The 14,726-nt window shown below is 33.8% G+C and overlaps 1 protein-coding gene across 1 annotated transcript in view; it reads left to right on the top strand.

The window, feature by feature from the left end:
• Positions 1–1,031: 1,031 nt before the first annotated feature.
• The window catches only part of LOC129233772 (sorbitol dehydrogenase-like), a 51,216-nt gene continuing 37,521 nt past the window's right edge, over positions 1,032–14,726 (top strand). The window contains exons 1-2 of the mRNA XM_054867751.1: positions 1,032–1,085; positions 13,006–13,039. Of these exons, the coding sequence (XP_054723726.1) occupies positions 1,032–1,085; positions 13,006–13,039 (88 nt within the window). The remainder of the gene's footprint in view (positions 1,086–13,005; positions 13,040–14,726) is intronic.

The following is a 14,726-nucleotide window of genomic DNA, read 5'->3' as shown; positions in this document are numbered from 1 at the left end:
CACTCGTCGAGTGCATTTTTTAAAGAAAGATAAATTAAACTGATACGTTATCCCAGAAGAAATAATACCGTCTAGTTTCTTTGTATAACATTTTCTCCATTTTTTTAATATTTATGAAATCTTTCATTGGTTGTGTTCGACGAGCTCGACCGGTTAGTTCATCACGTAACTGCTATTGATCACGTGCTCCAATCAACCAATCAACTGCTTAGAATGGTAGATCATGGAACGCTTCAGTTTGGGTGCATTCGGAAACGCGGATCGGTCGCCTCGGTGCAACCGCAAGCGTTCGGAAACGCTTGCGGTGGAACCGGTGACGTCACTTAACCGCGTTCGGAAACACTGCGGTTGTTTTCTGGCGGTCGACTTGGTAGCAACCTGTGGCACCGCTGTCTGGAAGCGGTTAGCGAGATCACAAAGTCTGTGTTGGCCAATCCGGTCGTGTTTCATGTTTTGATCGTAACGCACGTGACTTGCCTACTATGAAAGTTACGCGTTGATTGGAGTGTCGTTTGCTGCTGAACTAGAACTACCGCGGTTTAACCACGAGCGTTCGGAAACACAGCTGTTCTACCGGAATTCCTAGAAAAATTCCAAATGCGTCATAACCACACCGGACTAACCACGCGGTGTAACCGGTGGATAGTTTCCGAACGCAGCCTTTATTTACCGGTAGACCGGTGAGTTTCGTCGAACGCAACCATTGAGGAGAGATGGTCGTGTTCGGACAAAGAAACCGGTGTGCATTTTTGAAGAAAGATAAATTAAACTGATACGTTATCCCATAAAGAAATAAAATTCATGACGAAATAATACCGTCCAGTTTCTTTGTATTACATTTTCTCCATTTTTTTAAAAATATTTATGAATGGCGTAAGAGAAGAAGATAACTTGAAATTGTTTATCTTTTCAAACGTCACCACGTGCAACGTGCTCAAAAGGGCGGGACGCCACAAGAGATTTAATCTGTCATCGTTGCAGGGACGGTCCCCTCCAGTCATCCTACAAGTACTCGTAGCTGTTTTTGAGATATGGGTGTCAATAATTTGTCGGTGGTTTTGAAGAAAAAGGACGAAATTGTCTTGGTAAGAACGATGTACGAAAGCACTCGTGTGAGAAAGTTGTCTGAGCCTGTATCTTTGCCGTGCATTCAATCCTTTTTTTTTCTCTAGTCCATTTTAATTTTTGGGTAAATATCTTAACGTGAAAGGTAATTTTTGACATATAAGAAACCCAAATTCGTCATCTTGGTGAATCGCAGAATTTGCTGTATACTTACTTCAATAATATCACAGGAAACTTGAATTTTCAGAAAAAAAATATTTCAATGTTCTCAAATTTAAAAAAATAAACTATTTTAGCTTGAAAATAATGTATGCTACTTGTAACATAAGTAAACTTTTTGGCATTTACACTATATGACCAGAATTATTGGGACAATTTTTAAAAATTCACATTTTTCACTAAAGAATTCATCAGTAAAGAAATATAAGACCAATTTCTTTAAAACTTTTGTCACATAAAAAGCATGCTCCAGCTGTCATTTTGCAATAAAAGTTGTCACCCTTGCGTTTCAAGGGGTCAGTAGCAAATTGAGGGAAGAAAAAATGTTTTTTGGTCATTGTTAATTGCTCAGAATATGCTGCAAATTTCAGAAATTAGTTAGCTTACTATGTACAATTATTTTTCATACTTTTAAGAAGGTATCACTGATATTCACCGAAAATATAAGAATTTCTTTAAAAACTACAAATTTTATTTGTAGGTTTTTGTCTCAACACACAAAGTTTTTCATCAAAGCTTACAAAACTTTCAGAAAACTCTACAGCATACAAGAGAAGCATAACACTAAAATTTGAAATTAAAATGTTGAAAATTTGATAAAATATTGACATTTAAAGCAATTAAATTTTCCATTGCTCATGTGCGAAAGAGCAATTTAAAACTTTCATAATCTGAAACCCAACTAACTTCTTCAACTCACAAAATAATTCCAGTTCAATATTTTAAAAATTCAGAAAGTTATCAGCGATCTAATGAGCCGAATTTCAATAATCCTTGGGTAAGCGAGGGATCGTTCACAAAGTTTCTAACATTTGCTTGCAATCGTTTAGTGTGATTCGTGATAAAAGCAGCTAATTTGTGAACGATCCCTCATGATTTGTAGCCTATCCAAGAGTTATTCAAATTAGGTTCTTTATTTTGCTGATAACTTTCTAAATTTTTGAGATATTGAACTAGAATTTTTGTATGAGTTAAGGAATTTAATTGGGTTTTAGATGATGAACGTTATAAATTGCTATATGTTGCAGATGCACAGTGATAAATTAATTTCTTTAAATGTCCCATATTTTATCAAATTTTAAACATTTTAATTTTTAAGATATTAGTATTATGCTTCTCTTGTATGCTGTCGAGTCTTCTGAAAGTTTCGTAAGCTTTGATGAAAAACCTTCGAATATATATTTTTCGTGAATATGAGGGATACCTTTTCAAAAGTATAAAAAATAATTACTGTACATAGTAAGATAACTAATTTCTGAAATTTACTGCTTATTCTGAGCTATGAATGTTGACCCAAAAAACATTTTTTGCTTTCCTCTATTTGTTACTGACCCACAAAATGCAAGGGTAATACAATTTTTGTTGCAAAATGACAGCTGGAGCATACTTTTTATGTGACAAAAGTTTCAAAGCAATTGGTCTTATATTTCCTGGGAAATCTTTAAAAATGTGAATTTTTGAAAGTGTCCCAATACTTTTGGTCATATAGTGTATATAAAATACCCATTTGAGACACCCGGTATATTCATGTAAAATCCAGGCATTCTATTTAGCAGTAACATAGAAAAAAAAATTCATTTGGGGAAAGGGGGGCAGGTGTCGTATGAAGTTTTTTCGAAACTGAAGGCTGAAAAGCTAGATTATAATCCCTAGCATTGTGTTTTTTTGTTGCTTCATGGGGGAGAGGGCGGGCTATGCCACGGCTATTGATAGCCTAGGAATTCGGCTGCATAGGATAGAACGATGTATTTGATGTTGTGGACCATTCAGAATAATCTTGTAATGTGAATTGCAAGAAAAAAATATGTTTTTATTTTTGGTTGATTGATGAGGACTAATTGCATTCAACAAAAAATTAAGCTAAAAAAATCTTTGTGCTAAAAATGATTTGATAAAAACAGTTGAAGTTATAATTGCATTTGTCGTATGGTTAAAAAAGAAACCTATTTCAATATCTCAGACAGGGTATGGTTTAAAATTGGTTAATCAAAAATGTACCTTGTGTTAATTTTTTGTACTAAAAAATGGTTTATAAAATACAATAAAAATGCCTATTTTCATGTAGGTCTTTAGCAAGGTAGTTTAGAACTAACTAATCTGAAAAACAACTTTAATACTTTATTAAAAGAGATCAGAGATTTTATCATAATACAAATACAATACAAATACAAATGTGACGACCAGCAACAGGCTCTGGGCCCAGCTAGGCTGGTCCTAGTCAATTAATTAGTCCCCAATGAAGATCAATGGCCCTCTTAAAGCTATCCACTCCCTTGCTCATTACCCGCCTCTTCCGGTAAGCTATTCCAAGTACCCACGACCCTGCTAAAGTAGTAGTTTTTCCTGATTTCCAAGTTAGCCTGAGATTTAAATAGCTTAAAACAATGACCCCTTGTCCTGCTTTCCCCCGCAAAAAATTTAATCCATTTACATCTTTCATTTTGATAAATTTAAAAAAAAATTTTGAAAAAAAAAATAGAACCGACTTCAAAATTGCTCTAAAAAGTGAAAAATAATTTTATTCTTTAAACACCATCGATAATGCTTTTAAACATAATTTTTGAAGTTGGCGCAAAAACAAAACTTAAAATCCAGTGTAACCATGCTTCGTTCATATTTTTTTTCAGAAAAAGCATCCTAAGTTACGAAGAAACATTTATATCGCTATTCAAATATGCTGTCATCAATGCATAATGTATGTGATAGTGAAGAAACTGGTCCTGGTTAAATTTATAGTTGTATTTGAGTTATGACTGTGAATGATTTTATCTATCGTTTTTGCGCCAACTTCAAAAATTATGTTTAAAAGCATTATCGATGGTGTTTAAAGAATAAAATTATTTTTCACTTTTTAGAGCAATTTTGAAGTCGGTTCTATTTTTTTTTTCAAAATTTTTTTATTTCATTCTTTTTAGTGTAAATGTAAGTATTTCAGAAATAATAAGAAGTTACCATCACGAAACTTCACATTTTTTTTCTTAAAAATGCTAAATACTAAAAAAAAAAAAAAAAAACTATTGACCACCGCGTTAAATTTTAAGCGATTGGCACTAAAAACTTATATTTATTCCTCTCTGGAAATCATGCGTAGTTAATTTAATTATAACCATTTAAGTATTACGTTTTTTCCTAACTAATTTACATTCCACAGCATCTAAGTTGCTCATGATGCAATCCTGTATTTTCTTACTTAGCCCCGATCATCTGTTATCGGCATAGATGATAACGATAAAAATACTACAGAGTAGTTGAGTCAAACCTAATGGTAGCATTGTGAAGGCTAAGCAGATCCTAATCACTGAATCACCTCGCTTCCAGGTTAGGTTTACCCCTACTATGGAGCAATAGCACTGAAGAAAGGAAGATTTTGATAATTCACATAGGGTTACTATAAATCAGCAGGGTTACTAAAATAAAATTATTTACGCCAAAAATGAGACGACAGCGCCAGATTCCCCATTATCGAAATATCCCTTGAAGAAATTTGATGCTTGCTTCAGAGAAGCCTTCATTAAAAACTATCATTACAATTACTATTAATGTTACTGTTATAGGGCACCAAAGTTTTATAACAATGAGTTTTCATATTGTCGCGTAGATGAAGATAGCGAAGACAATGTGAAAGCCAAATGTAGCGAATGCTCGTTAGTCTCAACTCGAGATCTTTATTCAGAACCACGAATGAACGTTACATCTACTTATATACAACTTGAGAAAGTGCTGGAACTTTCCAGACTTGGAAAGATACAGAAATTAATAGAAGATTCAAGAAAATACGGGAAACAGTAGAAACGAAATTTTAGTAAAATTCACTTTGTCCTAGTCAGGATTTGAACTGGGGTCGCTCGTGTGGGAAGCGAGAATTCTACCACTGAGCCACCGTTATTCACGGATGAAAAGTGTGAACTTCGCTACAAAATCATTTAATAGGGAAATTGCATAAAATTTACTGTTTTTTGCTCATAACTTTTTTTCTAAAGAACAAATATGGTCAAACAAAGTAATGGGACCTAAGTTGAGCCATCCCCTATCCATTAAAGAAAGAATCATCAAAATCGGTTCACTAGGTGAGACGCTATGAGTGGACAAACAAAAAAAAAAAAACATACATACGGTATGAATTGATAACCGCCTCCTTTTTGAAGTCGGTTAATAACTGAATCATGTCCCCTCTGACTCTCCTTTGCTCCAGGCTATACATGTTAAGCCTATTAAGTCTGGTATCATAATCTAAATCTGAGAGTCCCCTTACTAATTTAGTTACCCTTCTTTGAACCCTTTCCAATACAAAAATATCTTTCTTCAGATAAGGTGACCAAAACTGAACAGCATACTCCAAATGAGGTCTTACTAAACTCCTATATAAAGGCAGAAGAACTTTCTTAGATTTGTTTTGAAATAGATTCTATTGATGAACCCAAGCATTTTGTTGGCTTTGTTATTAGCAATACTGCACTGTTGACTAAACTTGAAGTCCTGATTTATAAAGACACCCAGATCCATAACATTTTCTGCCTGATTTATGACTGAACCCTGTAAACGATATCTCATACGCTTATTTCCATGACCTAAGTGTAGCACTTGACATTCCCTACATTAACTTCCATACCCCATTTATCTGCCCACTTAGTAATATGATCTAAATCCTCTTGCAGCTGTTTTACTTGTTCTTCATTTTCGACAATCCCCATAACTTTTACATCGTCAGCAAAACAATTCATGCTTCCAGAAATATTTTCATTGATGTCATTCATAAATATAATAAATAAAAGAGGCCCTAAAACTGATCCCTGAGGAACCCCACTTAAAACATCACTCCAATTAGAATGATTTCCTCTCACAACTACTCTTTGCTTCCTACCAGTAAGCCAATTTCTAACCCAAAGTAAAGTTTTTCCTCCTATTCCAATGTCAGCTAACTTGCTGAGAAGAGCAACATGCGGTACCTTGTCAAAAGCTTTTTGAAAATCAATATAAACAACATCCACACATTTTTTGTTATCTAAAGCTGAGGTAACCTTGTCGTAGAAATGCAATAAATTAGTAGTACAGGATTTACCTTTCCTGAAACCATACTGCACACTAGTCAACAGACTATTAGTCTCTAAGAACATCATGATCTTAATTTTGATCAAAGTTTCAAAAATCTTACAAATCACCGAAGTCAAACTTACAGGTCTATAATTCCCAGCAATACCTTTAGACCCCTTCTTGAAGAGTGGCGTTATGTTAGCCAGCTTCCAGTCCTCTGGCACCGTCCCCGAGTTATAAGAAGCATTGAAAATATTCAAAATAACATCCACTAATTCCTCTGCACATTCAACTAAAATTTTTGGATAAATATTATCTGGTCCCGGAGCTTTAGTTGCTTTAATCTTTTTCAAATGAAATAAAACCTCCTCCCTGGAAAATACAAAATCCTCAAGCTGTATAATAGCTTGTGTCTTGTTAGTGTCAACTGTTGAGATACAGTTATCGTTAAACACGCTGGAAAAAAAGTTATTTAGAACATTTGCAATATCCCTATCGTTTTGGATTAAATTTCCATATTCATCAACCAAAGGCCCAATTTGACTGTTTCGAGCTTTCCCAGAATTAGCGTAAGCAAAAAACCTCTTAGGGTTCCCATCAATGTCATCTGCCAGCCTTTGCTCCAATTCCCTTTTCTGAATCCGTACCAAATACTTAAAATTTCGCCTTGCCTTACCATACTGGAGCCTCTCCGCACTCTGACCAGTTTCTTTAAACTTACGAAAAGTGGCTTGCTTATAATTAAGAGCTTCTTTAGTCTCCCTGGAGAACCACATGGGCCAAATTTTGGTACTAACACCTTTTCTCCTAAATGGAACATAGTCCCCAACGGTTTTAGCAAGTTTATCCTTAAATTCCGTCCACTGCTGATCTACGTCGTTATTTTCCAACCCTGACAAAAAAACCTCTTTCAAGCTCTGCCTAAGTGCAACAAAATCGGTGTTTCTGAAATTGGGCACAAACCTAAAATTATCATCTTTGCACACTTCAAATTTAACCCGGAACCTAATACTGTTATGATCACTATCTCCAATATGCTCCCCTACACTCAACCCCTGAACAAAACTACCTATGTCACAAAAAACAAGATCCAAAATGGCCTCCTCTCGAGTTCCCTGAGTTACAACTTGATCTAAGAAACAGTCACCAATTACTTTTAAAAATTCCTCTTCTTTGCCGTTACCAGGATAAAAATTATTCCAATCAATACCCGGAAAATTGAAATCCCCCATTATGATAACAGATCCCTTACTGGACATGTCACTAATAATACAGTACATCTGTTCATCTTGTCCCTGGTTTGAATTAGGTGGCCTATAAATGTTTCCAAAGCGTAGCTTTTTGCCCTTACTGCTCGTCAACTCCAGCCAAACCATATCAATATCAGTAGGCTTATCATTTATGACCAATTTATTGCAAATAAAATTGTCTCTAACATAAAATTAAACCCCACCACCTCTTTTACCTACTCTATCCTGTCTGAACAAATTATACCCAGCAATATGTAATAACTCTGCATCAGATTCGGTAGCCCATGTCTCTGTAATTCCAATAACATCCAACTTCTCATCCATAACTATGCTTTTCAATTCATCCATCTTGTTCCTAATACTGCGAGCATTGGTATAGAAAACTTTAAGCATGCCTAAGTTGCTTTTATTTAACACCCTGAAATTTCCTAAATTACAATTGTTAACATTACTACTTTTGTTCGTCACTTTATTTCCATTTCTAGCAATACCCAAAAAAAATTCATTTTCTCGATACCTGATGCTTGAACCATGCCCCCCATTCCAACTTAGTTTTTTGACTCCGAAGCCCTTAAAATTAATCCACTAACCATTTTGACCCCTGTAGAGCTCAGATGCAGGCCATCCCTAGCAATCCAATCCCGTTTACAATGACTCCATACATCAATGAACCTGATACTGCGCTTTTCGCAAATTGACTTCAGTAGCAAGTTCATACACCTCGCACGTTGATTTAGCCAGCTCCTATGCACTCCATACCTGGGAAGCAAACCAACCACTTGGACATTCGTCGAAAAGCTGGTTGCTTTATCCAACAGGGATTCCCATTCCCTAGAAAACTCCTCATTTTTACTGTGGCCTACATCATTTGTTCCCACCCACAAAGTAACCATGTCCTCCTTATTCAATACTCCCTTCCTTTCAGCAACCATATTAACGTCTTTTACCCTAGCCCCTGGTAAACAACACCTAGCCACCTTACGCTTTACTCTCCCAACTGTGTTACCCACCTCCCTTACCATAGAGTCCCCCAAAATTACACCCTTAGTTTCCCAATCTAACTCCTCATTTGAAACTTCCCCCTGAATCTCTGAAACATTTATACCCTCTACAACTGGCCTACACCCTAATGCTGACTGGGCTTCCAAAACTAGCATCTTAAGTCTTAAGTCTGAGAGTTCAGCACATTTAGTGCAAATATAATCCTCCTCAAAAACAGACTCATTTTCCCCCTTATACAGGCAGAACATATGACATAAATCACAAGAGATCCACCTGTCCCCCTTCCCACTCTTTACCTCTTTCATAATGCATATAACACCCATTTCTACTCAGTGAATATGTTCCAAAAGGCAAAACAGAAAGATAAAAATGCAAAAAAACACAGAATAAATACTAAATACAGCAGTAAATAAACAGAGTTGCTACACCCAATACAGCACACAAAATAAAAAACCAGGAGATTACCACATGTTAGGCTTAGCTCCAAAAAATGCAAAAACACTTCAAGAATACAATAACAGCAAAAAATGAGCCCCCAAAACACAATAAAACTAAATTACATGATAAAGTGAAGTAAAAAAACCTAAAACTAGACAGTAATAATGAAAAATTATAGTAAAAAAACACTTATCAAATTAGTAGCAATAACACTCCCTGCATCACAGGCGCCCTCTAGTGGCCAAAAAAAAAAAAAAAAAAGATCTTCATCGCATTGTATATACAGTAGAAGACTGTTATAACGCACACCTTGGGACAAGAGCTTTTGCGTTATACAGGTTTTGGCATTATATGGGTCATTTCACAAATTTTGAAACTAATATTCAGAATATACATATATTAGCACTTCAGAATGAGTTCTATCTGCAATGAGTTTTAAAACACTAATTATTCAACTAATCATTCACAAATAAATATGCTTTACAATTAAAAGAAAGTGAATTATCCTGCACTTCTGCCAGCTTCATAGTTTGCATAACAGCTGCATTTTCAAGAGCCATTTGATATTTTCTCTTTACTGTGAATATTAATTTTCATTTAAAAGCTTTGAATTAAGCTGGAAAGATGAAAAGCTGTTTCAAAATTTAATTTTCCTAACAATTATTATGTTAGCCAGGCAAAACAAAGGGATTTTTTCAACTTCAAAACCTATTGTTTACTTCTGAAAAGCTGTGCGGTTTATAGAGAATTGCGTTATATAGGTCGCCGTTATAACGGTCTTCTACTGTAGTTGGTATTAACTAGTACAGTGTATCCAGTAAAATTGATCAAATATTTAATTGCAAAATAGCACCCTTATAAATATTTGAGCTGATATTTTATGTGTTGAGGAGCTAGTCTTTTTTTTCCCCCAAGAATCTCACAGGCTCTCCTAAATTTTGTTTATAATATTTATTGCATCACACTCTTATAAAGAAATTCAACATGTGTTTGGAATATCCAGTAGGCCTAAGAATGATTTTTTTTATGTGTTTTTTTTTTTTTTTCAAAAAAATGTACATTATCTTTCTTTTCTAAAAGCTTCAAATGCTTCCCTCCCCTTATGTAGGTAATGCAACGAAAACTCGATGCTACAGCAGCAATGCATGACAGGCCCGTGCCCAGATTTTCATAAAGGGAGGGGTTTAAATCTTACCTGGGGGGGGGGAGGGGAATTCAACCCCTCACAAACTTTAGTTTTACGACAAATTGTCGGTCCCAATACAACGTTTGTACACCTTGTAAGAACTGCTGTACCCCCCCCCCCCCTTCCTGGGAAGATAATTCTGGCTGCACAAGTGACGAAAGTATTCCTTTATTTTACAGGTTCACTTTGATAAAACCTTTGTTTCTTTTTAATTAAATACGTTTACTGTGCGGTATACTGCAAAAAGTATTAAACACTCTCTACAACTTATTTTAATAATTATAGTATTTTATAATGTAGAATGTATATCAGGTTTTATGCTCTGATATAGTGCTTACTTAACTAAACAAGAGCTTATTGCAGATGAATATTACATAACCTAACACAATCAACTAGTATCTTCATAGCTACAACATATGCTAAATTCATCATAACCTCTTTACAATACGCAATATTAATGCTATGCATTGGTAGATCATTCAGCGGTTCTTCCACCATAGTTCTTCCAAAATATTCAGTTGGTAAAGCTGTAACAGTTGTTAAATTGCAGAAAAACTTCAGATAAAGTAAAAAGAAGAAAAAAAAAAGTTCCACGCCAACTTTCACATTAAAGTTAATTTCAGTCAAATATAGATTTTGTTCATTTGACTTATTTTTTTCCCCAATCGGAGGGGTTTAACCCCTAAAACCCTCCCCTTGGACACTTCTCTGATGCATGTCATCAATGGCCAAAAATGTCATAAAGTAGAGAGTTGGCCTTTTTTTTTTTAATGTGCATTGTTGAGTGATAAGCAACGTTGTTTTAAAATTGAGAACATGTCTTTCAGTGTTAAATCTTAGTGTTACTGCTAACTGAATACTAAGGGAGAAAAAATGTTTTTTGTCGTGATAATGGTTGCTATAGGAATTATCTTAAAATTGTGATAATTATATCAATCTCTTTGTGGAAATTTTTTTATGAAGGTTATAACTCTCTTATCGCACTGGGGGGAAAAATTGATTCTCCATGTTACGTCAAAAGTCGTATTGATAACATTGAATTGCTCAGTTGTCCAAGGAGAATGTTCTTTTTTTTTTTTAAATTAAAATCTTGAGCATGACCAAAAATATTTTTATTTTATTTTAAAAGGAAAAGAATTCTTTTTGTAAAAGTCATCCTTATTATTTTTTATTCCTTTTGTAGGCTGCATACTAGCATGTCATTATTATTTGCAGTGTGAGATAATGTTCTTTTTAAATTTATTAAGTAGAAGCATTTACATTTTTAAAAGGTTTTTATCTAAAAAATGTAACTGAAGATTTTGAAAAGTAAAGAAAGCTCTTTACGGTACAGCAAAAAATAGTTAAATTGTATTTTTTGTTAAAGTGCTGTATTTTTGCAATCTTTTAAAATTGAAATAAATGTTCCAAAATTGCTCTGTAAGGGGATTCTCAGTCAATTTCCCCATTAGTTTCTCTAAATAATTCACTTTATATGTATTTGTAAGTCATACATTCCCAACCCCCCAATCAGGGGTACCCACCTAGAGAGGGTCATGGCCCAGACTTCAACATTGAAATTTTTATTGAATTGAAATTTAATTTATTTGATGAAATTTATTCATTGAAATTTAATTTATTTGATATTTAGGGGTTGTGCCCTTGCTCTTTCTTAGCGGCATTGGGCACCTTGTACCAATAGACAATGATTTTTATTATTATTTTAGGGAGAAAGTGATTCGAAAAACTGAAGGTTGCTATTTTATTTGAAAGGTTTTTTTATTACCTTTTTTTTAAATTTTTCAACTATAATGTGAAAAATAGTGTGAATTAAAGTATTTCAGGTATGAAATTTTCAAAAAAACATTCATGTCTGAATTAGTTAAAAACTTCTAGAATTGTTAACAAATTTTGACATTACAGCTTTTTCTCCTACCAATAACTATTCTAATGACGAAAAACAATTAACAGAAAATGGAATTGTTTAAATTGAAGCTAGTGGTTACAAGCCCAAAAATAGCTATACATTGTAGATACTGGCTGAGAAAATTAAAATTCTAATAATTAAATAACTTTACTTGAAATAAGTCAAAAAAGAAAAAAAACAGTTCAAAGCAACAAATTTAATTTTTTAGTGGCGAAAACTAGAGAATAAATGAGCCCCAGTGAGTCAGCTACCACTTTTTTAATTTATGTGTTATGAAATTTCAAGTTTTTTTTTTCTTATATGAATCTGCACTATTCATTTTCTTCTATACAACTCCCAAAAGGATAAGACGGGGGGGGGGGGGGGGGGGGGGGGATGGCTCAGACTGCGGCATTGAAATTTTTAAGGGGGTGATTTAAGGCATATATTCTTCTTTTTGGGGGGGAGGTCTTTGTGATTCTGGGGGGGGGGGCGCCCTTGCTCTTAGGGGGTGGGCACTCCTGGATAAGGAAAAAAACAAAAGTGGACTTTATACAGAAAATGGTGGAGAAGCTTATGGTTTTTGAAACGAAAATCCCCCCCTCCCATATTTAAAAAAAGTTGGAAGATTAGATTTATGCTGATTGAGTGGGTTGTTGCACTACATTTATTTAGATCTCTAAAAATTTGAAGTAGAGCCATAAAAAGTTTTTCCTTTTTTAAATTTAGCGACAGTTAATCTTTTTTTTTCTTAAATAATTTTATAGGCAGGAACTCTATGTACAGTTTTTGATTTTATGGGTTTCTAGAAATGAAGCATGCTTAAGTCTGATATTGACTTTGGCAAAAAATGGTTTCTCCCGATTCTCATTAAAATGTGTTTTTTTTTTTTTTATCCTGTGCAATTTTATATTATTTGAATTTTTCAGGAAAATCGACCCGTATCAGAACCAGGACCCCATGGTATGTTTTAGTTTTAATGTGTCTGTATATTTTTAAGTATTAAATAAAATCTTTTACGCGCAAAGTAAAAGGTGTATTTTCCGTTTTTTCTTTTGCATTTGTATTTATTTTTAGAAATGAACTTTGAAATTTACTTTTATCTTTCACATTTGCAAAGATTTTCAATGACCCTACGTGCATGTATATCTACACTATTCACTTAGACCGATAGTACATGTAATATATGTTTCAAACATATACAGTATAACTTCGATTTAACGATTTCCTCAATGTGATGACACTGTTAACGGAGTTAACTGCATTAAATATATATGCTCCTTGATTTAACAATAACTTTTTCCAGTCCCTTGACAATCGTTAAATCGAGGTTATACTGTAGTATATGTGTATAATCTTAAGCTGATGCGTCGACTTGTATATATAGGGGCCTTAGCGCAGGGAAAAGAGCCCTTACCCCCTATTTAGACATTACAAATACAGTAGAAACTCTCAATAAGGGACACTAAGGGGACCATACAATTTGTCCCTTAAATAGAGGTGTCCCTTATTCGGAGGTGGATGAATTGATGCATGCTGTGTACTAAGTAGTATAATTTCATAATAAACGTAAACTAATAACATTTAAGATGAATTATTGAAAATGTTTCTTGTATAGATACTAAATAAAATTGAGAATTATTTGAACTGAAAAAAAAAAAGACTTAAAATTGTATCAATAATTTTGTAGTATCGGTTTTGTAACTGATTTTCATTAATTACAGTTTTGAATTAATCTATTACATGGATTTGATTTATGTCAAGTAATTTACAATGCGAAAATTTTTTGATCATATTTCAAGTTATGTATACAAAGCTTCTCATGGGCCGCACATTATCTGTTAGGGTTTAGCCCATTAAAAAAAAATAATGAGAGGGAAAAGCATTAACGTTGGCCTTAGCAAGAATTTTAGAATACTTATTTGTTTATTTTCCTGTAAATGCTAAGACAAACTTTTACCACTTAATTTTTGGACAAAAAAGGCACCTTGAGTTCTAATAATTTCGATATTTCTAATGCATTTATACATATTTTTTTGTGTAATTTTTCTCTGACTGTCCCTTAAATAGTGTCCCTTAATGAGAGGCAAATACATGGAGATCCCTATTCAAAGGGACTGGGACCAGAAAAACTGTCCCTTAAATAGAGGTGTCCCTTATTCGGAGGTGTCCCTTACGGGAGGTTCTACTGTAATTTCATTTTGTTGAAAGTTTTTTTTAGTATATGGGCACTTCTCAAAAGGTGGGAACAAAAAAGTTAACTTTGAGCAATTTCAAAAATTTTCGAATTTGACATCAATTTTGATTTTATTCTATAGTATGCATACCTAGAACACAATATATGAACATGAAAAGACAGCAGGTATTTGTAAAAATTGTTAATTAGCAAATTAAATCAGCAATCTGTAGGTAACAGATTTTGGACATCATCATAATGTAAGTTTCACCATTTTGTTAATCTGATTTTTAACTTTTCCAATGAAAATTTTATTTACTACTTTTTGAATTTTGCAATTTAATGATAAAGAGGATATTAAGGAAGTACTTGAATGGCTATACATACTGCTCTTTACATATAATAAAGTTTTGGAATGATTTTGAAGAAGTTGATGAAAGGTAGAAAAAAACTTCATGGAAATACTTATACAAA

This window comes from Uloborus diversus, unplaced genomic scaffold (assembly GCF_026930045.1).
Source record: "Uloborus diversus isolate 005 unplaced genomic scaffold, Udiv.v.3.1 scaffold_710, whole genome shotgun sequence".
Classification (NCBI taxonomy): domain Eukaryota; kingdom Metazoa; phylum Arthropoda; class Arachnida; order Araneae; family Uloboridae; genus Uloborus; species Uloborus diversus.
Note: the sequence above shows the minus strand (reverse complement) of the source record. Positions and strands in the feature narration are given on the sequence as shown.